The sequence below is a fragment of the Ilyonectria robusta genome, assembly GCF_021365365.1.
Source record: "Ilyonectria robusta strain PMI_751 chromosome Unknown BGZ61scaffold_21, whole genome shotgun sequence".
NCBI lineage: Eukaryota > Fungi > Ascomycota > Sordariomycetes > Hypocreales > Nectriaceae > Ilyonectria > Ilyonectria robusta.
This window is the reverse complement of record NW_025764455.1, coordinates 689,360-715,183: the sequence shown is the minus strand read 5'-3', so window position 1 is coordinate 715,183 and position 25,824 is coordinate 689,360. Positions and strand designations below refer to the sequence as shown.

General features: G+C 52.1%; 7 protein-coding genes and 1 non-coding gene across 8 annotated transcripts; 4 read left to right on the top strand and 4 right to left on the bottom strand.

Moving 5' to 3' along the window:
- Positions 1-838: 838 nt before the first annotated feature.
- Positions 839-3,451, top strand: BGZ61DRAFT_103983 (amino acid permease-domain-containing protein). Its single transcript, XM_046236862.1, has 8 exons — positions 839-1,342; positions 1,406-1,466; positions 1,528-1,980; positions 2,039-2,137; positions 2,195-2,242; positions 2,292-2,418; positions 2,475-2,765; positions 2,817-3,451. Exons 1-8 carry the CDS (start codon positions 978-980, stop codon positions 3,413-3,415), a joined length of 2,043 nt encoding a protein of 680 aa, XP_046099726.1. The 5' UTR covers positions 839-977; the 3' UTR covers positions 3,416-3,451.
- A 931-nt stretch (positions 3,452-4,382) lies between these two features.
- Positions 4,383-6,682, top strand: BGZ61DRAFT_458910 (uncharacterized protein). The gene is made up of 8 exons (XM_046246816.1): positions 4,383-4,657; positions 4,712-4,778; positions 4,840-4,866; positions 4,919-5,118; positions 5,168-5,499; positions 5,557-5,865; positions 5,931-6,062; positions 6,111-6,682. Exons 1-8 carry the CDS (start codon positions 4,579-4,581, stop codon positions 6,297-6,299), a joined length of 1,335 nt encoding a protein of 444 aa, XP_046099725.1. The 5' UTR covers positions 4,383-4,578; the 3' UTR covers positions 6,300-6,682.
- Positions 6,592-6,682, bottom strand: BGZ61DRAFT_t175. Its single transcript has one exon. It is a non-coding gene; the product is annotated as a tRNA-Pro (tRNA).
- Positions 6,683-6,890: 208 nt separating this feature from the next.
- Positions 6,891-9,171, bottom strand: BGZ61DRAFT_458908 (uncharacterized protein). Its single transcript, XM_046246815.1, has 5 exons — positions 8,586-9,171; positions 8,242-8,531; positions 7,779-8,189; positions 7,490-7,725; positions 6,891-7,379 (listed from the first exon to the last, which is right to left on the bottom strand). Exons 1-5 carry the CDS (start codon positions 8,719-8,721, stop codon positions 6,914-6,916), a joined length of 1,539 nt encoding a protein of 512 aa, XP_046099724.1. The 5' UTR covers positions 8,722-9,171; the 3' UTR covers positions 6,891-6,913.
- Positions 9,172-9,759: 588 nt separating this feature from the next.
- BGZ61DRAFT_482401 (uncharacterized protein) lies at positions 9,760-11,328 on the top strand (the record flags this gene model as incomplete). Its single annotated transcript, XM_046249393.1, has 8 exons — positions 9,760-9,800; positions 9,857-10,038; positions 10,090-10,202; positions 10,255-10,371; positions 10,437-10,509; positions 10,587-10,690; positions 10,822-11,099; positions 11,157-11,328. The coding sequence occupies 8 exons, from the start codon at positions 9,760-9,762 to the stop codon at positions 11,326-11,328; spliced, it is 1,080 nt and encodes a 359-aa protein (XP_046099723.1).
- Positions 11,329-17,588: 6,260 nt separating this feature from the next.
- On the top strand, positions 17,589-22,847 carry BGZ61DRAFT_458904 (pectin lyase fold/virulence factor). The gene is made up of 3 exons (XM_046246814.1): positions 17,589-18,973; positions 19,024-20,690; positions 20,739-22,847. The coding sequence occupies exons 1-3, from the start codon at positions 17,678-17,680 to the stop codon at positions 22,747-22,749; spliced, it is 4,974 nt and encodes a 1,657-aa protein (XP_046099722.1). The 5' UTR covers positions 17,589-17,677; the 3' UTR covers positions 22,750-22,847.
- Positions 22,848-24,179, bottom strand: BGZ61DRAFT_458903 (uncharacterized protein). Its single transcript, XM_046246813.1, has 2 exons — positions 24,030-24,179; positions 22,848-23,948 (listed from the first exon to the last, which is right to left on the bottom strand). The coding sequence occupies exons 1-2, from the start codon at positions 24,061-24,063 to the stop codon at positions 23,026-23,028; spliced, it is 957 nt and encodes a 318-aa protein (XP_046099721.1). The 5' UTR covers positions 24,064-24,179; the 3' UTR covers positions 22,848-23,025.
- A 385-nt stretch (positions 24,180-24,564) lies between these two features.
- BGZ61DRAFT_536717 (uncharacterized protein) lies at positions 24,565-25,125 on the bottom strand (the record flags this gene model as incomplete). The annotated part of the gene is made up of 1 exon (XM_046254445.1): positions 24,565-25,125. The coding sequence occupies one exon, from the start codon at positions 25,123-25,125 to the stop codon at positions 24,565-24,567; it is 561 nt and encodes a 186-aa protein (XP_046099720.1).
- Between the last annotated feature and the right edge of the window lie 699 nt (positions 25,126-25,824).

Genomic DNA, 25,824 nt, shown 5'->3' with positions numbered 1-25,824 from the left:
AATCAGGCTGCAGAAGCAAAACAGGCTGAGAGCCAACCAGTGGCAATCAATAAAACCAGGGGTTCTTCGTCGACGGCCTATCAGGCACTGGTCATTTATCGCCCGTACGAGTATTGATTTGTAAACAGTCGGTTCTTGTGATGTTTTCCATCAGGCCACATATCACCCGCATCTACGTTATCGTCCAAACCGCCAAGAATCTCGGTTCCACTCGTCTCCTCCAATGCCTATGCAGGTGGCTTTCAGCCGTGGCGGCATTGTAGCGCTTACATGCACGCGTCCGGTCTCAGCTCAGCGAATAGTTCCTAAATTCTCGCTTGTGGTTGAAGTAGCTACCCGCACAAGTAACACCTGGTGCGTCGTGGTGTCTGAGGCTTGGAATTGGTGCCTTGACCCGGGTCTAGAATGCTACGGGCAAATGCCAACCACTCTCTCCTCATTCCATTTCCCCCTGTTCAATCAAAAGAGAAAGGCTGGTCTAGATTGATGAGACCCAAACGGTTCTTCGTGGCCACCTTAATGTCTTTCCAATGGAAGATTCATCTGTGACGGAGAATTATCGTTACACCTGTGAGATGTTCTGAATCCTTCTGTTGGTATGACCATGCATAAGCGAGCCATTACTAGCTAACAATGTGTAACTCACGCGCCCCACGAAGATTGGTCACTCATCACCTACAGGACACAAGATACAAATTATTTGAGGCGGCTGGGAATTGTAATTTTTCATTCCTTGGCTTTCCACCCTATTCCATGCCGTGCAATGTCTCGCGAGGTTGGTGTGGGGCGCTGTTCGCAATTTGATACATATGTCGTTCGCAATGCACGCTCAATTGGGCTGTAACCGGTTTGCTTAATGTGCATAACAGAGCCTTGCCCTTTTATTACCAGGTATCTACTCATTTATTTGCTCCCAGGGCACCCAAATTTCGTTCAGTCCCCCAGAGACCTGAACACTCCTCAGACACGCCAGTACGATGAGTGGCCACACATCCCCCAGATCGCCCACGAGCCTTGGACGAACAGATTCGAGGAGCTCCATAGAGAACCGAATATCAACATCCCCTTCATCCACCGATATACCTACCCTAGGCCAAACGACTCTCAGAGACCCCGACAGTGGCTCACCACCGCCTCTCAATGCAGAGAATGACAACCAAGGGGCGGACCCGAGGGTTGAAGCTCCACGAATATTGGCACGGCGAGATGTAGCAGCCTTAATCATCAACAAGATGATTGGGACGGGCATTTTTACAGGCCCTTATACGGTTCTTGTAAACACTCGGAGTAAGAGAGTGGCCATGGCGCTATGGGTTCTCGGGCTTGCGTACACCATCTTGAGGTGAGGCACCCAACCAACCCTACGGGTGGATTATAGATCGAGACTACCACTGACGCTTACAAGTATGATAATGTATCTGGAATATGCCAGAAAACTTCCCTTCACAGGCGGCGAGCTAGTCTATGTTCGTATCTACTAAACTACCTGGACTCTCACTTCTTGACAGAGGGCTAATTGGATGACAGCTGGATGATGTATTTTCAGGGCAACGGCTCTGGGCGTACACCTTGTATGCCTTCTACTTTGTGTTTGTTTACACGACCTGTACGAACGCAATGCAGTTTGCAAACCAGACTATGCTGGCTTCAAATGGCAAAGGCACCGTTGGCAAAGACGACAACATGGATATGCGCCTTGTTCGCTTCCTTGCTATTACCGCCACCACTGCTATCTGCCTTCTGCTGTACCTCTCCGAGTCTAAAAGCCGCTGGCTCAACCGAGCCACTGCTGCCGCAAAACTCCTCTTGCTCGTGGTTATTGTGGGCTTTGGTGGAGCCTATATTAATAAACATGGCGCGCATACGAATGATTGGGGGTACAGTCCGGTCGATGGTTCTCCTCCCACTTACCATGCAGACTGGGTTGTTGCATTTATCACAGTGTTGTTTAGTTTCCATGGCTGGGAAAATGCCACTCTTGTTTGTTTTGTCCTATCGGCATCCCAGCTCGTCATCGCAGGGGCTAACTGAGTTTTAGGTTACTGGAGAAATTCCGTCTTTTTCCGTTCTCAGATCAGGTTTCATCCTAGGTGTATCCTCGGTCGGAATATTATACTTAGTTGTGGCCTGTCTGTTTGTAAGGCGGCCTACCCAGCCCCGTACTCTAGTCTGGCCTGGCTAATTTGACCTGCAGTGTGTCGCATTCCCGGAACAAAAAACACCCAAAAATTACGCCGCAGCTGTAAGTCACACTCAAAATCATCTAGATAAATGAGCTAACACATTCGCAGTACTTTAGTGTGAGCACCAAAGATTCCGCTGGTGAATTTTCAGACACTGCGGGAGTGGCCACGGCTATCCTTATAGCTATTTCAGCCATCGGCAGTATGATCAGTGTTGCTTACACTAGTGTTAGAGGTATTGGCTGCGTCAATTTTGAGTTCATTCCGTTCGATTAACTGACCCTCGAGTAGTCAAACAGTGCATTGGCTGGGCAGGTATATTGCCATGGTCTTGGTTCTGGAGGCGATCCGGCCCTCTAAGACCCAAATTCAGTTGGCATGACGTCAACGAAAACGAACAAGCGGTTGAGTATCTGTTGGATCAAGATCCACTCACTAACCGAGGAACCCCAGAAGGTGGCATTGTGCTGCACTGGATCGTAACTGTCGTTTATATATGTCTCACCGCTACACAAGACAAACTCCAGGACGCCATCAACTTCTCAGGAAATCTTGTGGTCTATGGGCACTTTTTGATTGAAGGCAAGTCCTAGTCTATACAACCGTAATGAACATCACTTAACCGGGTTACAGGACTTGTCGCAGTCGGCTTCATTTGGCTGGACCCTGTCCCTGTGCATACCCGACTTATAGGGTATCCCGCGCGAAATTGGCTCCCTGCCGATCAACGCCATCCGCCGCCGTGGATGCGACAACTGCGTGATAGAAACGTCTCGTCATTCCAGAAGCTCAAGCACGGGATACTTCAGACAATCCTAGGTTTAGTGGTTCTCTTGTTCAGTTTCGCCGTCGTCATATTTGATCTTTTCAGACGCCAAGGTCAAATAGCCTTGGGTGTTACGGGAGGTATCCTAGTCCTGGCCTCGGTTTATTGGGCTATCTTCGTTCAATCTGATGCGATATATGAATTTTTGGGGTTCAAGCTACGTAAGGATGTTCACGGCGAAGACGATCACAGCGATCCCTCAAGGCGCTGTCACTGGTGTTTCGACGGTAGCCGCCATCGCCATCCACATGACAGCTATGAATTCTTTAACGAGGTCGAGGTCTGTAGCACAAGTCGTCGGACTCGTTTTCTTCATCTCATATTTGGCAGCGGGTCTCACGAAGAAGCCTTTCGCCGTCACCTTGATTCTGAGCAACGCCGCAACGGAACTCCCCTTCAGGAATAAATCGATAGGAAATACAACACTTTAGCTTCGTCAGCGCAAGCGCTTTAGTTGTAACCAGTAAAAATTTCCTGCACCTTTATCTTTAAGGCAACCGTCATTAGGCAGAAATTGCCTACTCAGCTTACTGATGACGTGGTACATGGTCGCCTCATTAGCCCAGCCTCATAAATGTCTCGTGCCTTGATCCTGCGGCTTTGCCATCTCCACCTCTTACATACCCACAACTTTCAGAAAAGCACTGACTTGCACAGTAGATCATGCCTAAAAAGAAGACTACACTCGTCATTAACAAGGCTGCAACGTGGGTTTACACCGACATAAGCCACAACGCGAATCGAGATCACATCATCGAGTACATGGAGTCGATATACCCGACTACCACGGATAAGCGTAATGTGAAGACTCAGAACTATATGGTCGAGGTATATAAATCTATATGATGAACTTGGCAAACCAGTTGGGCTGACTTTTATAGACGTATTCAACTGGCGACCATAGAATCTGGGCTGCAACGGCTCTATCTGAAGTCAGCGCACTTGATTCTGCTTTCACACTGCGCTAATAAGATCTAGGAGGAGAAGAAAACCCTGATCGATAGGAACAATTATGGGAAGTCGTACAGCTGAGTGGAGATTATGCGAGCGAGGCGCAGTCAGAAGGGGCACTGTCGGGGAAATATGGCGCAGCTTGTAGGCGAAGGGTGGTGAGCGCCTAGCAAAACCAGGCACAATTATTGCTTCGCCCGACTACCATGAAGGCTGATGATGATAAATCAATGACCGAAATGACCTTGTGAAGTCCGGGCTGCCTATGAAAACTATCGCCGCACTCTGAACCGTACTGTATCCGTATTGGAAATAAAAGTGAATTTAAGCCGCATAATAAAATACAGAGGGAACAAACGGCTGTATGTAATCAACTAAAATACGAGCCTCAGCTCTCGAACCTTCGACCAACAACCGCTCATGCATCGCACAGAACGTAAGCAATCACCTGAGCCACCACCGCAGCCTCGTTTTTTGGTGAGTACAAGGCGGAATCGTCAAAGTCCATACACCCGCGGTTGCAGGACACATTCTAGTGCTTGTGTCAACACGGGTCAGTCTGGACCTTCAATTTTCAAGCACTTGGCGAGCACTGTGCTGCGTCCCGCGTCTCAAATCATGATCGTCCCCCATCATGTCGCAGAGGAGACTGACGGTCTCTACTCGGACGCTTCTTCCATCAAAGCATGGCAATTGGGTAAGGCTTCTATGGTCGCCATTTTGTGTCAATCAACGAGCCTAAAGTGCATAGACCCTTTCCAGGCCGCACCTTTCAACGATTCAAAGGAGCAGAGTGAGGACGAGCTGCGCTCATACCTGTCAGTTTGACATTTCTAAGCAAATCCTGGCCAAATTGTAACCAATCTACATTCCCCACAGGTCCACCAAGCAGGCACGAACCTTCATGTCAGTTCTGTAAGCCTGTCCTGGCTGAGAGTTCTCTAACTTTCTGGTGCAGTATAATCCCTCAACAGCACTCACGCGGCTCGCTTAATGTCACTCCAGAGTCCTTAAGCACGATCATGACTTCCTTCAACATCTTTGCGGGCTTTAAAAAGATCGTCTCCACTTTTGTTAGAGACCAGTCGTCGGATTATTATGTTGGTCAATCTGCAGCGCACTTTAATCCTCCCGCAAAAGCCGGTTGCTCGAACGGCAGTAAGTTCTCATGTCTCATTCATTGATGGTATATTGATGATTCGGCTAGAATTTGAATTCAGCTGCTTATTGAGGTTTGTCGAACGTAACACACGCCGGACCGCGCACACTGATACCTGCTACGACGAAGTCCATCGATGGTCCATACGACAACAGGCAGTGTATCATTCTTATGAGCGCTGCAATCAAGTCAATGAGACAATACTCCTTATCAACCCCTCTGATGAGCTGTGGGCGTCAATAAAACGACAGCTCGGGGATTCTACACCCAGTTCAAGGGTGGATGAAGGATGGGCTGTGATGCCAAATATCGTCTTTGAGAGTCTGACAGCGAATTGGACGGCATATGTTTCATGCCTACATAAAGCTGTAGAGCAGATTGTCTGTGACCATGCTCCCCATTTGTAGCTACCCACATTTCACTGACATCAATCACAGAAGAGAGACGCTACCGCAACGCACTATGACCGCCCTGACGTTGGTGAAGCCAACGCGGAAACCCTAGGGTATGGGTTAGAGATAATTGACAAGCTTCACACCACCTCCCATGTCCTACATTGCAACATTGTCACTCTGAGGGCAGTGCAGAACAAAGCCGAACAGAGCTTCATGATATGGCATCCTAGTCAGGTGGTGGCTGAAAGGGCCCAATTCTCACACAACGCACAGAGCATCATTCAAGAGCTTGAGTTTGAGCACAATCAAGTTCAATTGATAACTCATAGGCTGGAAGCCGTAATTGAAATGGTAAGAGCCCTCTTGCTAACAAGTCTCCAAGAAAAGTCGATACACTTTCGCTCACCTCATTTCAGATTCGTGATCTTGTCCATCTACGCAGCACCCATAATATGGAAAAGATGAGTTCTCGTACCATCCTAGAAGCCCGTACTATGCGGATTATCGCCTTTATGACTCTAGTATTCCTGCCCCCCACTTTCATTGCGGTACGTTTATAATTCACCGACGCAAGTAAGCGAACTAACCGGCTTTAGGGGTTTTTGCAGATGGGATACCTTGATATTGCATCAGAAGGTGGTCGGTTCGTGATCAATACAGAACCAGGTCTTTCATTGTACTTCGCGATCACTATGCCGGTGGTTTTTGCTGTAGTTGGGGGGTATCTGTGGTGGGATAGGCGCGGCACTCACGCAGCCAAGCTTCACGATGGGAATGCTGTGTAGCAAGTTTCATTAGGACTTCAGGAGATGTGGAGATTGTGGAAATGTGAGATTGAGTATTCACGAGGGGGAATATACAGAATCTATGTTCGCAGAGTTCCGACTAAAAAGCTGCTTACACAGGTGAGAAAGCAGCATGCGATTTTACCAACTCCACCCATCCAAGCCTCCATCAACTTCGCAGTCGCTTCCCCTTTCCCTGTCCATATCTTCCACTGCAACACATTGAATCACCCATCTGCACGTCTAAATGACTCCTTTCAGTAGACTTTGACAAAAAATATGCAAAAAGGAAGGGTCTGGCCGGGGATTGAACCCGGGACCTCTCGCAAGCTATGCTGTAGGGTTTTCCCTAAGCGAGAATCATACCGCTAGACCACCAGACCTCTTATCACGTGGTCGACACTTCGCCAAACTGAGCTCTTGGGCAGCACATCGAGAGTTGCGAAAACCTTTGGCGTTCAGTCAGGGCGAAATGTTAAATGTATTGTTAGTTCTTCTCACTAGACATTCAATCTTAGTTGGAACAGAAGCAGACACGAAATAACCTAGGGGCGGGTCTTGGTAGATCAGAGAACTGGCCGTTCGATCATTGTATTTACTGCCTTTGTCCGTCATCAAGATTTTCCTCCTGGAGCTTCGGGTTCTATACTAGTCTCCTCAGGTATTCCAGATGTCGAAAACATCTCATCATCTATCAAATCCATGAGCTGCTGATTGTCATCATCCCAACCGCTGAGCCCTGGCGTCTGAGAATCGCCGACCTCAAAGGTCCCATTTGCCACAGCTTGTGCCTCCATGACAAGATGCTCGAAATCAACCTCCTCTAACAAATCTGGCAGATTTTGGGACGAGGTGGAGGTCAGAGGAAATATCGGGGCTTTCGCTTGGATGTAGATACGTGCAGCTTGGGAGAGAAGTTGATACAGCTGGTAAAGTTGTGTAGTTGACGAGCAAGAACCCTCGTCAGGCCCGAATGAAGCTGCGAAACGTTCAAGGCGGGCCAGGTCGTCGAGATCCGATAGCTGAATGGTACGAGGGAAAAGAATGCTAAACGGGATAAAGGGGGTATAGAGGATTGACCTGTAAAAACCAGAAAGGTACGTGTCAGCGACGATGGGGAGAGGCGGTTTAAGTAATAGCATCCAAAATTGGTTTCCGCAAATGAATATAGTTGAAAATGCAGAACCCACCAGTCAAGATATCTTGATATCATAAACGTGTCATTCTCGCAACCACGGAGGCTTATGATGCATTGGTGATGAATATCTAGAACATCGCGAGCAACCGCAAAGCAATGCTCCAGAGAGCCTCCTGCAGTGGAAATAGCCCTGAGAATCAAGGCGAGAAGCGAACAGTGGCAAGCCAGCTCGCACTGTATATTGACGACTTGCATCGAGCCCATCTCAGAGGACAGGTCGCTGGCACTCTTCAACTCCTCATTAGCAAGTTCGTCACAAAATGAGAGCCGCCGAAACTTACGAAAACACCAAGGTGTGTTTCTCGAACCACTTCTCGCAGTTCTGCAGCAAGATGCTCAGCCGAATGTCCTCCTTCGTCTCCTGAGCAGGCCAAGCTATTTGGGCTGTGTAGTTGATCATCGACCCGTGCCCGAATCCTCCCAAGCCTCATAAATCGTGACGCCTGCGAGTCAAAACCAGGAAGTATAATTTTCGTATCATCAATCGTGGACAATTTTCCGAGCCGAAGCGAGAGTGCCTTCTCCAGCCGATAAATAGTCCAAAATAGACGTTCCTCTGCTAGGCGGAGGGATTGGTCGGTTTCTCCTTGGAAATCTTGGCGATGATATCCTAACCTCTGGCTTAGATCCGAGGCATTTGAAATAAATGTCCAAGCTCGAGAGGCATCAAGTATCTCGATTGCGTTATATGTCTAAAGTCACCATTAGAGGGAAATTTGGTGCTTTTCCAATACGCGCACCCACCCCAAGTGTCAATGCAGCAACTGCCTCCATGGATGTAGGGAGAATCATAGGTAGCCGCGAAAGCGCTCTGAAAAGGTTATCTCGGCAGAGTTCCCAGTATTCTCGGTAATCCAGTTCTTTAGATTGAGCGGCAAGTGCAGCAAACACGTAAGATAGGTAACCATTTGCGAGGGTAAAGTCTACTTCACTGTAGTCTTCAATTGCAAAGTACACCTTTTTGCAGATCTCTCCAAACATTCCGTGAGGTAGTATATGAGAGATCCAGGCGAGGCTGGGGTGTTGTTCGTGAACTAGGATGGAGTGTTAGACACGCCCGTGACATCTATTCACCGTAAGTAACGAACCCTTGACCCACCGCAATGCCGCAACAGTAGCCTCTAAAGGTGGCATCGGAGAAGCGTCAGTCTGATCTCTCGCGGTCTTTGCCTGGGTGGAAGCGAAGTCCCGATTGATATCGGGACGTACCAGAGTCTGTGCCATGTTCCTCAGAGAAGAAATAATAAAGCCCGCTCCGGACGGGACGCCTTCTACCCCTCCATATTCGGCGACACAATCGACAAATCCGACGATATAAGCCGAGTGATCCCACGGTATGTGTTCACCATTAGCGGTACCAATGGGTTGGTACTTGGCCAGAGGTTTCGGCAGTCCGCTTTTAACGAGCGGTGGGTGGGTTTCGACCTTCTCAGCATCTGAGGGTGTGCTGAGTCTCTCAAGAAGAAGTTTAATGTCGTCGATACTCTTCGCGATGTGGTCAATCTTTTTCTCGCTGGACAAACACAATCCAATTAGTACTCCGCAGTATCCTCCCAAACGAACATGAAGACGCTCGCGAGATCGGCGCACTATTGAGAGGAAATTGTCACCCGCTGCTTATGCGTTATCGTGTTGGATGCAACAGCGCTGTGAGTACACCTGAGCTTGGCCGAGATGCAATTCGAACAAGGCGAACCCCTGTCACAGCCGATCTGTCCCGTGGTGAGGTTTCAGCTTCTCTGTTCCGTTTTCTGACAATGATAGCCTGACCTTTCGAGCTCGACAGTGGTCGCACTGAGAAGTAAGTCCAAATTGGCCGCTCACAGAATTGCACATGAACTTACTGAGCGGCGGGCGATCGGCGGGCGACTCTTGGATCGCTCGCTAGGGGGATTCCCGCGGGTTTCCATGTTTCCGATGGGGTGTTAACGATGTAAGACAGGAAGAGGCAATCCACGCATTGTTGCAGTAACATCATGGACAATGGAGTCGGGGAATGCCTGAGCTGACAAATTCACCACGTATTTCTATGGCACGGAATCGCGCGGGATTCCGTAGGTACTGGTGCAGGGCTGATTGGCCAGCATACGATCTGATCCACCCATTGCATGGTTCTATCACAGATGCGAATGCGCTTGGCAAAAGTATCAGGGCTCTAGGCAGAATGGAATGGGATATAAATAGGCCCGAGGTTTGTACTCTGGAATTCAGCAATCGAGGGACCATTTCTATCATTGAAACTTGTTTACCCAATACAGCATCATGAACCGAAACCTACTCATCACTGGCGCTGCAGGCTACATGTGAGACGACTAGGCCCTTTCCTCCATCTTTAGCCGATATACTAACACCATTACAGCGGGGGTTCCATCCTCGCGGACTTCATTGCTCGTACAAGCGGTCTGATCAAGACGGCAAACATCAGCGCCGCCGTTCGATCGGACGGACAAGCCGAAACCCTGGCCAAATTAGGCGTCAACGTGGTTTGTGTTGATCTTACAGACGAAACAGCTGTAAATGAAGTCGTGCTTCGCAATGAGAGTATGTTGACAACGAAAACACTGTAAGGTCGACTGGCTTATCTCATGGCAGTTGGCATCATCCTCCATACGGCCAGCTCGCACGACCCAAAAACTGTGTCCTATCTTATAAAGGCTCTGGGTCAGCGTCGCAAGGCCACTGGAACCGAAACATACTTCGTGCATGTGAGCGATTCGTGGATAGGCTGCACCAGATAACCTGCTGAACTTCATCTAGACCTCGGGAACCACTGCATTTGCTCCAGAGGCTGGCTGGCCCTCCGAAGAGATGAAAGATACCGATGCTGTCTTCGAGACGGAGAAGCAGTTGGCAGCGAATAACCCAATCCGACTCGTAAGTGCTGCGACATACCATAAAAAAACTTTAAGATGATGGCTTCTGATACTGTACTGCGAAAGACTGACATCCAAGTCATCGAAGAAGGCAAAACACAGGGCGTAACAACCCTTGTCGTTGTGACTCCAGCTGTTTGTAAGTTTCTGACGCAATGGCACTTCTGCAAAGCGCGGCAAGCCTCGCTCCTTAGATTTGCGCTAAGCTTCTTGCAGACGGACGGGGTACGGGCGAGTGTAAGAAGATGTCCATTGCCTTCCCAACCTTCATCAGAGCGAGCATTAGGAACAAAGCGGTGCACCAATTCGACAAGAACGGGGTAGGTTATTCTTGCATCTTGTATGAACTTAAGAAAAGCCGTATACTGTGACCAACACTTGGTGTCTGTGTAATAGCTGGAAGAGCTGTCTCGAGACATTCATTTCTTCAGAACGTACTGACACACGATAGAACCCCGCTGCAGTCCACATCTCAGATCTAACAGCCTTCTATGGTCTTCTGATGGAAAAGATTTTGCAGGCAGAGGCGATTCCGAACGGCGAGAATGGCTACTACTTCGCGGTTGCTCACAAACTGTATTGTTGGGATTTGATGCAACGTTTTGCTGAGCAGCTGCACGCCCTCGGGCTTGTCGAGGAGCCGAAAACACAGACTTGGCCCAGCGACGAAATGGCAGCGGTATCTCTTGGAGTTCCCCCAATGATCGCGCGAATCATGGGAACCCATTGGTACACTCCTTTTCTCACCCCCTTGGCGCCTACGCAGAGAACTAACGAGTAATGCAGCACCCCACTCATCCCCGTCAACGCATATCAGATCGGGTGGCAACCTCGTTGGAATGAGAAGATGCTTCTAGACAGCGTGGATCAGGAGATTCAAGACGTGCTAGAAGCGGACAATGTCAAGGTCGCTCCCTCCGATCACTTCCCGGTGCTCGCCAAATGGCAACGTATCTAGAGATCAGACGTGCACTGAGAACCGTAGCTAACTTGGACAGACAGACCTGAAGTGTACCACCATTTAGGGGGGCTACTAGGGGGATCTCGACATTTCACTCTAGCTCAACCCCCCGTTCGTTCGAGGAAATGTTGAGACCCCTTAGTAGATCACCGTATACTAGGTAATTAAAATTGGTGTGCACATCGAGATACGCTAAGGTACACTGGGTTTATGCATGCTCATGTCCACTTTCTCCACTCACCATGAGTCCAAATTGATTTGATGAGTCTTACCGGTCCTGGAGAGCAGTGACTATCGTAAAGGGCAAACAGCCAAAAAATGCGGCTTCCTGCAAAATCCTGCTCCATCCTCGACAAGACAGAAACAGAGACGAGTAACATTACAAATCTAAAATGGATGTGCAGGTAAAGAATTCAACACAGGGAAATATTCTACGCACACTGTGTACCCTCATCACGTCCCCTTATTTTCATTGTAATATTTACATTTTGTAGTTCGATGTCGTGTTATAGGGTAGGCGCAGTCAATGTGAGCGGCATGCCGCTTAGTGTGATAAAACAGCAAAGCTGACCCTCAGGGGGTGTGATATTAAATACCCATGAATGACGTGGGGTAAGCGAGTAGTACAAATTACTGGACAGATGAGTGTGTTGGAATGATCACTAACTGGTATTAGGGCGTAATCTTGGCATGCCAAGCAACTGATACGTGCACACTAAGAATTGATGCACAGCGTGAGGCAGCTATTGGCAAGTCATGGAATTAATCAACCTGTGACCGGATAACGACCATGCTCATATACTATCCAATCAATGTGGCCACAAACTATTCCAGGTGCTACCAACGCAATGCAGGCTGGAGAAAGAAACAGAGCCTGCTTCTAATGCGAATATACAAGTTCAATACTTTGGATTGCTCACCTCATAACATATGCCTGGGCAACCCCATGTTGCCAAAGCCGACCGTGAAAAGCCTGCTACTGGGAAACATACGCCCAGAGATGAGATGCGCCTTTACTGTTCCCGCTGTGCCGATAGAGTCGAATAGCCCTCTCTAGACAAGTGTGGCGATGAGAGTTCGCATGATAAGATAATCCCTTTCGTTCTCTTTTCCGGTAGGGGAATTCATTAATAGTCACGTCGATTGTGGCGTTGTATTTTCATAGCTATTTAAGTGGAAGATATCAACGTCCGGGTGTAGAGTAACTGAAAGTTCGTAAATATAGGCAGCGATATCACGGTAAATTGATTTATTCATTACGTTTACTAGCATGGGCCCTGTAGAATGTTTGATACTAGTTCGTAATCGGACGGATTTGATTACTGCCCCATTAAAGATCCGGGTGTTCGGAAGGGGGGCGGGACAGGTGTGGCTAGGAGACGCTATGCCCTGTGCACAATACGAGTATTAGCATAGAAATAAAGGCTCAGAACTAGGGTTTAGGGCTGGCACGGGACGACTAAGCATAAGAGGCGAATGTCACAATGTGAATAGATGGCACGGGCGAGTCGAGGCGAGTGGTCTAGAGCTGAGTCAACCTAGGCGGTAAGTAAGCGGTAAGGAGGACTAAGATGCCGCTTGAGCGTCCCCTCATAACACCACGAGGACCCCTAAAATCGACCATGTGCGTTAAATTGCGCAGGGATCACCTAGTTGACGTGGCGCAATCGCCCGGACACGAAAGTCTAGAGCCAGCATCGCAAACTGGACGATTTCCACATCGGGAGGCATCCCGCGTTCAGCTGAAAGGAGGAAATCGGCTAGCCAGCGGCAATTAGGCAGTGGGACGTGCTCACTGGTCGGCATCCAAGATGCGAGTGACTCGCCAGAGGCCCCGTATTGGACTGAGTCGCGCTTGAAGGTGGTGGCGTGGCGGCCATGTGGAAAAGATAGCGACTAACTCAGAGACCCCCTCGGCTCCGAAGCGGAGAATTGGTAGGGCAACGGGGAATGGCCCCATTAGGGCAAGCGGATAATGGTGAATAAATGTCACTCGCCTAATTCTATTCATTTACGGCTAGCTGCAGGGTGATTATGACGGGGTGGCTGGCCAGAACGTGGCAATGGTGGACTCTTTTCAATATTGGACGCGCGTTGCCATCGTGATAGGCTTCAATTTCCTCTCTCCATGGCGAATTTCTCTTGGAAAAGAGGTTTCCTGGCTGTTACGCGCCTGCCACTGTGACTACTTCCGCTTCTCTATACAACGTACGTTTTGTCTTGTGCGCGGAACATTGCACCGCCGACCCACGCCATCCACGTCACCTTGGATTGCAAGCCGCCCATATTGGGCATACAGCGCGGCGTCTACAGTAGAAGAGCATCATGACAATGGCAGGGCGATGGTAGTCTAGAATATGACTCGTCTCCAGCACGGAAAGACCCGAATCCCACCGCAACAGCACGCCGCACGCCGCAACCCTCAGGCCAGCGAGGAATTTTCACCCTAAGAGATAGGAAGAAGTGTGCCGCGACGGGTCCCCCCTGAGTCTAGATCGTGTTACCGGGCTCTTCTCGGTTCGGTGCTGGACTAAGTGGTCTAGGTTTCCGCTTGTACCACCGTCGTCATTAGTCGCTCGGGGGCTCATCCTGTACGAGCAGGGGCTATTCCATGACAGGCTTGGCGTTTTCCTGTCAAAGCTTGAGTGAACGACTTTAAGCCGAGACCGAGGCGTGGGATTGGCGGAGAATTCTCCTCCGTAGACTATCGACGCCGTTGCCGACACCAGGCTCAGCGCGGTCTCTGCTGGCGCTGGCTGAAACGATACTCTAATCAGCCTGGGGAGCTGGCGCTTGTCTCTAGCATCCAGTCCCCCCGGAGCTGCCGTTGAAGCCGCTGGAAGACTTTGGAGGCCAATGAGGGCCGTCCCCGTTGGAGAGAATCCATCTGGCCAGGAACCGTCGGCACCGGATATCCAAACGTTGCCCTATTTGGAGGCCGTTGCAAGGATCCCGCAGGACCCGCCAGCATGGAAATACCGATAGTCTGGATCTGTTCGATGGGTCCAGAGCTCCATGGCCACGAGATGCGTCGACATGCTACGACTCGCAGACTAATCAAGGCGCCACGAGCTGAGCTGCCTCTCGGGGCCGTCCCAACGAGGCATCGAGTTGTTTTTTCTACTTCTCTGACCTCTATCGCGCTACGGGTAGACGGCCTTTATCAACCTGACACCCCGGTTTAGTCCTGGAGAAATGTCACCCTGAATCCATTCGTTTGCTCCAGTCCATCACGCACCCCATTGATCGGCGCCAGGGGCTGTTGTACTTGTATTCTTGTTCGTCCTGCTGCAACCCTGCGTTTTGACCTCCTCTCCCTCTCTCAGCGAGGTCGATTGAGAGGCACCAGGGCTTGAGCATCATGGCTAAGATCTCGCGATGGATGCTCCTCGGCCTTTGCGCCGGGAGCGCTGTTCACGCTCTAACAGGTTCGGATGTCTCTCTTTCTCGTCGTGCTCCACCCTCTGCTTGCCGTGCCAAGAGGCCTACCACTCTTTTCTCCTTCACTGCCTCTGATTCTACCCCTTCCCCCACGGCATCACCATCACTCGTTACAGAGGCCGGATCCACCCCGCTCTCACAGGAACTGGCCACCTCCAGCCCACACTCTTTGGTCGATTCAGCGACTCCAACCTCCGGGATCGACCCTACCGTCTCAGTTTCATTGTCATATACGGGGACTCCAACAGAGGCTGCTCAAACACCTGGTTCTACCGGAACGCCTGGTTCTACCGGATCATCTGATTCTTCTGGCACGCCCGGTCTCCCCGGAACGCCTGATTCAACTGGAACACCTGGTTCTTCTGGAACCTCCGGTCTCCCCGGAACACCCGGTAACTCTGGAACTGCCACCGACGATCCTTTCAGCACTCCACTCAACACCGACAACTCCTTGTCGATCGCGGCAACCCCCACAGGGTTCTCCAGTCAAACCGCCTTCACACCCGGCGGCACGTTTAGTCTGTCCACGACATCCGAAAACACCGATGGGACATCGAGTACCGGCAGTGCAGACTCTACCCCGGGGCCGGAAGGCCAGTCCGAGACAACTCCTTCATATTTTGTCACGTCGAGCGATACACTAGGGACATACTCCGCGTTTTCTACGCCGGATTCATCCCAGATTGAGACCACTGCCACGCCCATCGAGACGCCTGGGACAGACTCTACGGATTCCTCAACCTCCGATGGACTTCAAACTGAAGAAACTCCTTCCTATGCCGAGACCCCGAGCAACACGGGAGAGACAACTCCCGGACTCTCGGCTGAGACGACTCCTTCTTATTCCGTCACTCCAAGTGATACTGTAGGAGTCGATGTCGTCTCCTCCACGACGGAGTTGAGCTCAACGGCGTCCTCGACAGACTCGACAGTCTCAACAGACTCGACAGCCTCCACAGCCTCCACAGACTCGAGTTCGACTGCTTCCTCAATCGACTCGAGCTCAACTGCTTCCTCCACCGACTCGACCACTGTCTCTACCACTTCCTCCACCACTGTCACTTCATCCACAACACAAACCTCATCTTCATCCACAACTTCGCAGACATCAACTAACCAACATCTAGCTGTCACCGTCGCTACCGATGGAAGCGGTGACTACACAGCCATCAACCCGGCCATTTCATATGCCCAGGCGAACGCGATCCCCACGGTCACCGTTCTCGCCGGAACATACACCGAGGCGGTTTCTGTCGCAGCCACAGCCACCGTGACCGTCGTCGGCGCAACGTCAACGGCAACCCCCCAGAAGCGCGACTCCAATCCTTGGGACTCCAACAAGGTCATCCTGACGAATGGCGGAGCCGCTGCTCTGCCCCTGAACATGGGCGTCGGCACCAAGGGCATGACCTGGCGCAACGTCAACTTTGTCAACTCTTTGATCGGCTCTAGCAACGGCGCCGTGTACATCCGAGGAGCCAAGAATGCCTTCTACGGCTGCAGCTTCGTGTCTGCCGGTCAAGTTGCTATTACTGGAAACCTAGCGGCTGCTATCATCGCCTACTCGTACATCGAGGCAACGAACCTTGTCCTCTACAAGTATCCCTCGCTCTACATCTTTGGCTCGACAATCACCGCCACGAGTTCCAGCGGTCTCTTGACCTACACCACGGGCTTCACGTCCGGCGGTGTCCTCTACAACTCAACTGTTGTAGTGGACAACTCAAATGTGGCTCAGAAGACCGGACTTACCAACAAGAGTGTCTACCTCTTTGCAGCCAACGGCATTGGATCAGTTGCTTTGTATCGAAGCTCTAGCATCGGCTCGTTCATCGCTGGAACCGGTGCCCACGTTGATTCCATCTCGCAGCCTTCACCCAACGTGAACCAGTACTCGGAGTTTGGCACCACTGGAGCCGGAAGCTACGCCCAGAACGCTGCTGTTCGAGCGCCATACGTGACTTTGTATACCAGCGCCTCGGACCTCTCGGTCTACGACATCTCCAACTTCTTCACGAACGTCAACCCCTCGGTGGCTGCTGCCAACGTGGACTGGATTGATCCGGATGTTCTGAGTGCTATCCGGGCCAGCAACAGTGCGAACGCCCAGTCTGCATCGACCAGTTCTACCTCGGTGACGACGAGCTCCTCCACAACCTCTAGCAGCTCTTCTGCTACGTCTAGCACGGTGACTTCGTCGACTGTTACCTCGTCGACTGTTACTTCGTCCACTGTCAGCTCGTCCACTGACTCCTCTTCAACTGTCGCCTCGACTACCACTTCGTCCGGCGTGAGCACCACGTCAACTACCAGCACCTCAGCATCTGCTTCAAACGCTGTGTCGTCGTGCTTGCCCTCGTCCATGCCCAGCACAGCTCTTATTGTCGGCCCCGCAGACAATGCTTGCTCTCAGTACACCAGCATTAGTGCCGCTGTCGCCGCGCTGCCTGCCGGCTCTACCACCCAGTACATTTACATCCTGGGTGGCACGTACAGCGAGGCAGTCACCATCGCCCGAACTGGATCTGTCGTCTTCCGTGGTGAGACTTCCAACTCTGCGTCCTCTTCCGCCAACAAGGTCACCATCACGAACTCCAACGGCCGCATCTCCAGCTCCGGAGGTTCCTCTACCACCACGACCTTTAGCCAGAACCTGTACCAGACGACGCTTGCCTCATTCTACAACATCAACTTCGTCAACAGCTACCCTGCGACGACCAACTATGTTGCCCTCGCTGTCTACGTCAAGGCCCTGAAGGTTGCTTTCTACGGCTGCAACATCGACTCCTCCCAAGGAACGCTCTACCTCGACTACAGCAGCGTCTACTTCAGCGGCGGTCGCATCTCCGGCACCACGGACTTTGTCTGGGGCCAAGGAGGCGGTTACTTCTACAACTCAGTCATCATGACCGATGGAACCACGAGTGGCCAGACCATCGCCGCCCACAAGTACCAGAATGCTTATGGCAAGTCAATTTTCGTCTTCGATTCTTGCGCCGTAGTACCGCAGAGCTCCTCGCTCGCCAAGAAGAGCACCTACCTGGGCAGAGACTACGTCACCAACTCCAACGTCGCCTTTGTCAACTCGTACTTCGATGCTCACATTGCTGCTACTGGCTGGCTGATCAGCAATCCCTCCACTTGGGTTGGCACTTTTGTCGAGGCAAACAACACCGGCCCCGGCGCTGATACCTCCTCTCGCTCCACATATGCCCAGGTGCTTTCTGACAGCTCATCATACACGGTGAAGAACATCCTCGGTGATGATAGCTGGCTTGATTCGTCCGCCATCGCCCCCTTCTCTGGCTGGCCTGACTCTGTGTACACCGTTGCGACCACTTCCACCACCGCCACCAGCACTTCTACCACTGCTACATCGTCTGGCACTTCAGCTGCAACCACAACCACGTCGACCTCCGCTGCATCTGCATTCACTGTTGCCCCTACCCCTACTGGCACCCAGTATGGATCCGTGTCGTCCGCCATTGCGGCCCTTCCCAGCGATGGAAAGGACTACACCATCTACATCTTGGCTGGTACCTACGAGGAGCAGTTCTCCATCACCCGACGAGGAAAGGTCACCCTTCGAGGAGAGAGCACCTTTGCCAACGACTTCTCCGGAAACACTGTCCTGATCAAGTTCAGCTACGGAGTGTCTACAAGCTCAAACCAGAACGAGTTGACTCCCGTGATCAACTGGAAGAACACGAATGGTGAGGGATTGGCCCTGTACAACCTCAACTTCACCAACACGTTCCCCCAGACCAATAGCTATGCCTCCCTTGCCGCTGATTTCTACGGCACCAACATGGCTGCTTACGGATGTGCATTCAAGGGCTTCCAGGACAGTCTCTTGGTAAACCAGGGTGTCCAGGTCTTCAGCAACTCCTACATTGAGGGAAGTGTCGACTTCATCTGGGGTTACAGCAAGGCGTACTTCCACCAGTGCTACATCGCCTCCAACACGGCCAACGCGTACATCACCGCCCAGAACCGACCTTCCTCGACCTGGGCCGGTGGTTTCGTCTTTGACAACTCGCTCATCACTTATACGTCGAGCTATGGAAGCAGCTTTGGCTCCACCTCTCTCGGTCGACCGTGGTCGCAGTACGCTATTGTAGTCTACATGAACTCGTACCTGGACAAGCACATCTCTTCCGCGGGATGGGCTACCTGGACTACGAATGATGCTCGTACTGGCGTAAGTTCTATCCCAGTTTCTTGTTCTGAATATCCGCTAATAATCGTTAGAATGTTCTCTTTGGTGAGTTCAACAACACCGGACCTGGAAACTGGACTAGCTCTCGCGCATCCTTTGCGACCAGCCTGAGCGAAACCCAGGCCTCAGCCTACTCCCTGTCAAACTTCATCGGCAGTACCAGCTGGCTCGACATGACTGCGTACAACTACGTGCCCAGCTACACCTGGACCAAGACTTCCGATACCACTGCTCCTGCTACTACCACCACTGCTGCCGCCGACTGGGCTCATCCTACCAGCGGCACTGAGCCTCCCGCCGGCGCCGTTCTCGTCTCCGTCGACGCAAGCGTTGATGGCTCGTACAGCAGCCTCACGGATGCTCTCGCTAGCCTTCCTTCCGACTCCTCGACGCAGGTCATCTTCATGTACGCTGGTACCTACAACGAGCAGGTTCCTACCGTCAACCGCGCTGGCCCAGTCATGATCATTGGTTACACCGAGAGCGCCCCTGGAAAGACCTACTCGACCAACCAGGTTATCATCACCCAGGCCAGAGGTCTGTCCGTTAGCCCTCTCCCCACCGGCCACAGCAACTCCGAGACGGCGACCATCGCGACCGCCAGCACCAAGATCGCAATGTACAACATTGACATCATCAACTCGGATAACCTGGATGGATCGACCGCTAGCTACGTCACTCTCGCTGCCAGCATCTACGGCAACAAGATTGGATTCTACGGCTGCTCCTTCATCGGCTGGCAAGACACCCTGCTCACCGGTGCGACTGCTGGATACCAGTACTACGAGAGCTGCTACATCGAGGGCGCCATCGATTTCATCTGGGGTTACTCCAAGGCTTACTTCAAGGGTTGCACTCTTGGAGCCAAGCGCAAGTCCTCCGCCATCACGGCCCAGGCTCGCAGCAGCGCTTCGGCTATCGGTGGATACATCTTCGACCAGTGTCTTTTCACAACTGCCCCTAGTGCTACCGTTGATCTGACTGGAGCCGTGTACCTCGGACGCCCTTACTCCCAGTATGCCGTCGTCGTCATCAAGAACAGTTATCTCGACAAGACTATCCAGGCAGCTGGATGGAAGATCTGGTCTACTACCGATCCCAGGACTGGTGGCATCACTTTCGCCGAGTACAACAACGATGGACCTGGAAACTGGGGCAACAACACCGCTGCTCGAGAGGCGTTTGGCTATGCCACTCTGCTCACCAGCGATACCTACAGCCTGGCCAGTGTCATGGACAGCACCGACTGGATTGACATGACCTACTTCAATGACATCCAAACGCCTCAGCCCAAGACAGTTGTGACGCCTCCAGTTACCACGGCGTATGACGGCACAACCCCCCCTGCTGGCGCATTCATTGTCTCCAAGAACGCAATTGAGGGCAAGACCACCTACAGCACCATCCAGGCTGCTCTGAACGCTCTCCCCGCTTCCAGCAGTGTGACTGCCACGGTCTTCATCTACCCCGGCACCTACAACGAGCAGCTCATCCTCAGCAAGTCTGGCACCACCATCTTCCTTGGTTACTCCTCCTCGCCAAAGGATTACACCCAGAACCAGGTCACCATCACGTACAACACGGGCATTGACACCCAGGCCGATGCTTCCAACTCTGACTCTGCGACCGTGTATGCTACCGGAAACTACTTCCAGGCTGTCAACATCAACTTTGCCAACACTTTCGGCACCACTGCCAAGTAAGTACTCGCCGCTTGTCCCTATACTCAATACTGACCATCACGTAGCTACGCCTCTCTGGGCTTTGGTGTCAAGAGCAGCAAGTACGCTGGTCTCTATGGCTGCCAGGTTTATGGAAACCAGGACGCATTGTTGATCAACGGCTACATGTTCGCTTCCAACTCGTATATCGAGGGCAACATCGACATGATTTGGGGAGCTGGAGCCGGATACTTCCTCAACTCGACCATTGCCACGAACCGCGACGGCATCGACATCACCGCTCACAAGCGTGCCACCAGCACCACCGCTGCCGGCTTCGTCTTCGACCAGTGCACCATCAAGGCCGCCGGCACTGCGTCCTACTCGTCTGTCTCCCTTGGTCGCCCCTGGAACCAGTACGCCCGCGTTGCCTACATCAGCAGCTACCTCGGCTCTCTGATCGAGGCTGCCGGCTGGGACCAGTGGACCAAGACCGATCCTCGCACTGATGGTGTCATCTTTGGTGAGATGGGCAACTCTGGCCCTGGAGCTTCGACCAAGAGCCGAGCCTCGTTCGCCACCCAGTTGTCCGCCAGTGACGCTGCACAGTTCGAGATTGCTACCTTCTTCTCGGCCACCGCCTGGATCAACAGCACTTTCGTCTATGCTACGCCGTTCGTTGCTTCAGCTGTCACCCAGACCGCGAGCATCTCCTCTGCTTCCAGCACTTCCACGTCTACCTCCACCACGTCTTCAGTTCCTAGCACTACCACCATCTTCACCACCAGCATCTCCACCCTCAAGCAGACGCTGTCCACAACCACCACTGGTCCTGTGCAGACTACAACCGTCAAGACGACCCTGGTTATTGATATTGGAACCACCATTACCCCTGACCCGGCCACGATTACCACGTTTGCTAAAAGCACCACTACCATCCCGCAAACCATCACGGAGCCAAATGAAACTGTCACGTCCAAGTCCACCCAGATCATTGACGTCGGCACGACCATCACCCCTGATGCCACTACCCAGACTTCGTGGACCACTGTCAAGGTTCAGACTACTTCGTTCGCCACCACGTCCGCCAAGGCTACTACTATCAAGACCACCACCACGGAGACAGCCTACACGACAAGCACCCCCAAGCCTACGACTGTCACCCAGGTCATCAGCAGCACCGTCGAAACCACCAAGACAACCAGCCCCAAGGCTGTCACCGTCAAGAGCACGACCACCGTCACCTCTGGCACCGGCGGAACCACCACCACCACAGCCAAGGCTACGACTTCATATGTCACGGTTTACACCACTTCTACCAAGACCTCCTCCAAGACGACAACCATTAGCTGTATCCCTGCGAACAGCGCTAAGAAGAGGTCCTTGGATGAGTTCCCGGCGCCTACCGTGGCCCCTGGCTCTGATTTCGTCTGGGCGGATGACGTCCCTGCTGGTGCTCTCCTGGCTCGCGCAGCAGGTCTTCAAACTGTCACTGTCGTTGTGACCTCGACATTCACAACCGCAGTCAAGACGTCGACCATTTCGATTGCTGGTTCCACTGTCTCTACCGACCTGGTCATTACCAAGACTACTGGAAAGGTGTCCACGCTAAAGGCTGCCACCTCGACCATCACCAGCGTGTCTGAATACACCAAGTATACGACCACGACCGTCCCTGGTTCCACTTTGACCACCACCGCCTTGACAACGCAGACGACTGGAAAGACCACCACCTTGAAGGCGTCCACTGTGACTGTGACATCGACGACTAGCTCTACGGAGACTATCAAGTCCACAGTCACCCTGCCTGCCAGCACCGTCACAAACGCGGCAACCAGCACGCGCACTATCACATCTGTGCTCGACCAGTCCACGGGAACTGTCACGCAGTCCAAGGTGGTCACCTCTGTGGAGACGGTCACTCTCCCAGGCAGCACCATCACCAGCTGGGCCACGGTCAAGACCACGCTCAAGCCCAGCAGCACCGTCACCCAGCGAGCTACGGTGACCAAGACTACAACCGTCAAGGTTGGAGCCTCGACCACCGTTACGATTACCAAGACAAGCAAGAGCGCCAAGGCTTGCCCCACGGCCTAATAGGAGGAACATATAGTGATAGGGTGTGCATATGATAATGTTTAGCGTTGGGGATAGCATGCAATGGGGGAGAAGCGGGTTAGATTTTTATTCTTCATAGTATATTTATTAATTATTTTTAGAAGATTGTGAAATTTCACTTCCTTCTCAGTGATTTGGCTTGAGTATGGTTCTATATGCACTCTAACTGTGAGCTGCCACATATTCGTAAACAATAAACCTATTGAAAGAACCTGCTGCTGCCGTTCCGTTTCCTTCTACTCGTGACGCCATCTATCAAGCTCCCACTTGCTGTCGCTGGGATACGTTCTCCCCTTTATTATCTCGCAAGAAGCTCTCCACCATTTCCCAAGCCGTCTCAACAGTAGGCGGGATTTCCACATGGCCAATAAACCCTCGGCCGTTTGGCCCATACCCATTTGCATCATCCCTCAGCCTCGGAATCTCTCCCATTAGAAGATCCAAAAACCGGTCCATTGACCACATCCCATCTTCCTCAGTGAGTATTTGTCCCTGGTTTATGTAGGCGAGGGATGAAAGTGATGGTGCAAGCTCATTCTGCAAGGTCTCTTTGACGCACACCTCCGGAACAAGGGTCGGCCAGCTCAAGATTTGAAGGGTGCCATGAGAGATATCCCAGTACGTGTGCTCGAAACAGGCAACGGTTCTCCGACACATTGTCGGATCCTGGACAACCACAATTGAGTGCGGCGATTTGATGCCGTGTCTTTCGAGAACCCTTCGAGTCTCGGACGCATTGGCTCCGCAGTTTGTAGATTGATCTTCGACAAGGATGAGCAATCCGCCTTGCCCGTCATTCGCAACCCTATCAGATCCTGGACCTAGCTGGCCATTGTAGATGGAAAGATTGTAAAATCGCTCAGCAATCGCTTGCAAAACTCTAGCTTCTGGCTTCCCATCAACCTCGTCGGCGATAGTGTTAAACACAGGATGCTTCTTGACTGCATCATGGAGCAGCGTCGTCGAGTGCCCCACGCCTCCAACGAGTACCAGGGTGACGTTGTCATTACTTCTTGGCCGGCCATCAGAGCGGTTGCTTGTGCGCCCAGCGGCCCATGAGAAGACCGACTCGGCAGTAGAGAGGACTGCGGATGCACAAAACACAACCACTTTGTCCCTTGTCGACGTCAGATCGTCGGAGTTGCCGTTCGAGGTGGAGGGGGAGCTGAGGAAAGATTCTAAGGCTGCTGCGTTAGATATCTGTTCATGCGCTAGAAATGACGAGACGACATTGATCGACGATGCCACCTGCGACATACGTGGCGCGGTAGATTCCGGGGCCGAGGTTTCCATTGTAAGGGACGACGGGACGATGGATGATTCCGTGAAGAGGCTGGTGAATTGTAAATGATGCGGTGAGTTCCAGCTTGAGGACGATCTGAACCCCACTCCGCCTCATGTGGATAAGATGGTGGATGAGTAACTAAAGTCGAGGGCGGAGCTTCCCTGTTAAGCGTGGACCCGTTGAAACATTGCTTTTAATCGCGATCGGAAATCGGGAAACTTGTTTAGCCAGCCGTGAGGCAGCAAATTAAGATCATCTCGGCAGTCAGCCAACTATGAAGAAAGCGTGGAGAAGTCAAGTGGTCGTCAATGCGTCGAATATTGTTCAGAAACTACGGCACGAGGGACAACTGAACAAAATGCATCTAATGTCGAAATGTAATTATTATGTTTAAAGATCGCTATGCAGTAATAACCAATACACCGTCGCGCCCATGTTCCATCATGCCCAGCCCATTCTCCCTATGCAGCCTCCCAATTATGCTCTCATTATCCACTCATTCGATCCCATTACTTCTGCTCAGTGTACTTGCAGCTGTTGGGCTTGGCAATGGGCAGAGTGCGGGCAGAGAAGCCCAGGCAGTTCTTGTTGCCGCCGGGGTTGGCGATACCGGTGTCGACCCAGATGCTCCAAGACTTGCTGATGCTGCCGGGGCAGGCAAGCAGACCTTGGCCCTTGAAGGTCAGGTCGCCGTTCTTGTCAATCTTCCATCCCTTGTGCTCGCCGTTCCGGGGCTTGGAGTCGCCAGTGCTGTAGCCAAGAACGCCCTGGCCCATGCCGGAGCGGTCGGTCCAGATCTTCTGGGGAGTTCCGGACGACTTGTAGAGGCGCAGCTCGTCGCCGACCAGCTTGAAGGTGGCGTAGTTGTCCGACTTGGTGTGGCAGTAGGCCTTCTGGTCGGGAAGCTGGAGGAAGATGCTGTTGCGGGCGGCCTGGAGCTCGGAGAAGTGGATGGGGCTGGCGGAGCGGAGAGCCATGATCTCGAAGGTCTTGGGCTTGCTGGTGGCGGGCGCGGCCGAGACGAGGCCAGTGGCCAGGAGGGGAGCGAAGAGGATAGCCTTGATCTGCATGGTGATGGTTGTGGTGGTGTTGTTGTGGTGTTGGTGGTGGAGATTGGTGGGTATAAGTTGTACTGTAGATGGAGTGTTGTAACTTTGAGAGAGCTGTAGATGAGTGAAGAGTGAGTTGGTGATGGAATAATTGAAGCAGTCGGGCAGCTTCCTATTGTTTATATAGAAATACCGTCAATAGCTCGGCGACCATACTCGGCGATTCAATTAGCTAGAATTCAATATTAGCTAGACTGTTGGCCTCGCCCACCACAGCCCCAAATCAGGGGCCCTCCTTAGCACTCTACTCAACGCCATCTCGTACAAGAAATGCGGAGTTTGGATCAGCGCGCGACTCCACTGCCATCGGCAACCCCCTGCGATTGGAGAGCTTCCCCAGCCACAACTTGACAGCACGGGGCCTAATACGAGCATTGCTGGATGGCTCGGGTCTAGGCCCTCCAGGAACACGCCTATAGCGAAGTACGACGTAGTACTACGTAGTAGAGCCTACTGCGAAGTACCGGCAAGGCCACTCGCTTGGCTAGCTTGAGGCCGGACAGCCCAGCGGTCATGCCGAGGCACAGCGATCTAGGCCCTCCTTTTAGGCTTAAGCACGCCGCCTGACGGGCATTTCGGGAGTGCGGCACACGCTTGGAAGGTTTCTACCGTATTTTCTGGGACTTTTTGCCCCAGGAATTGGGCCGGGGTTCTAAAATT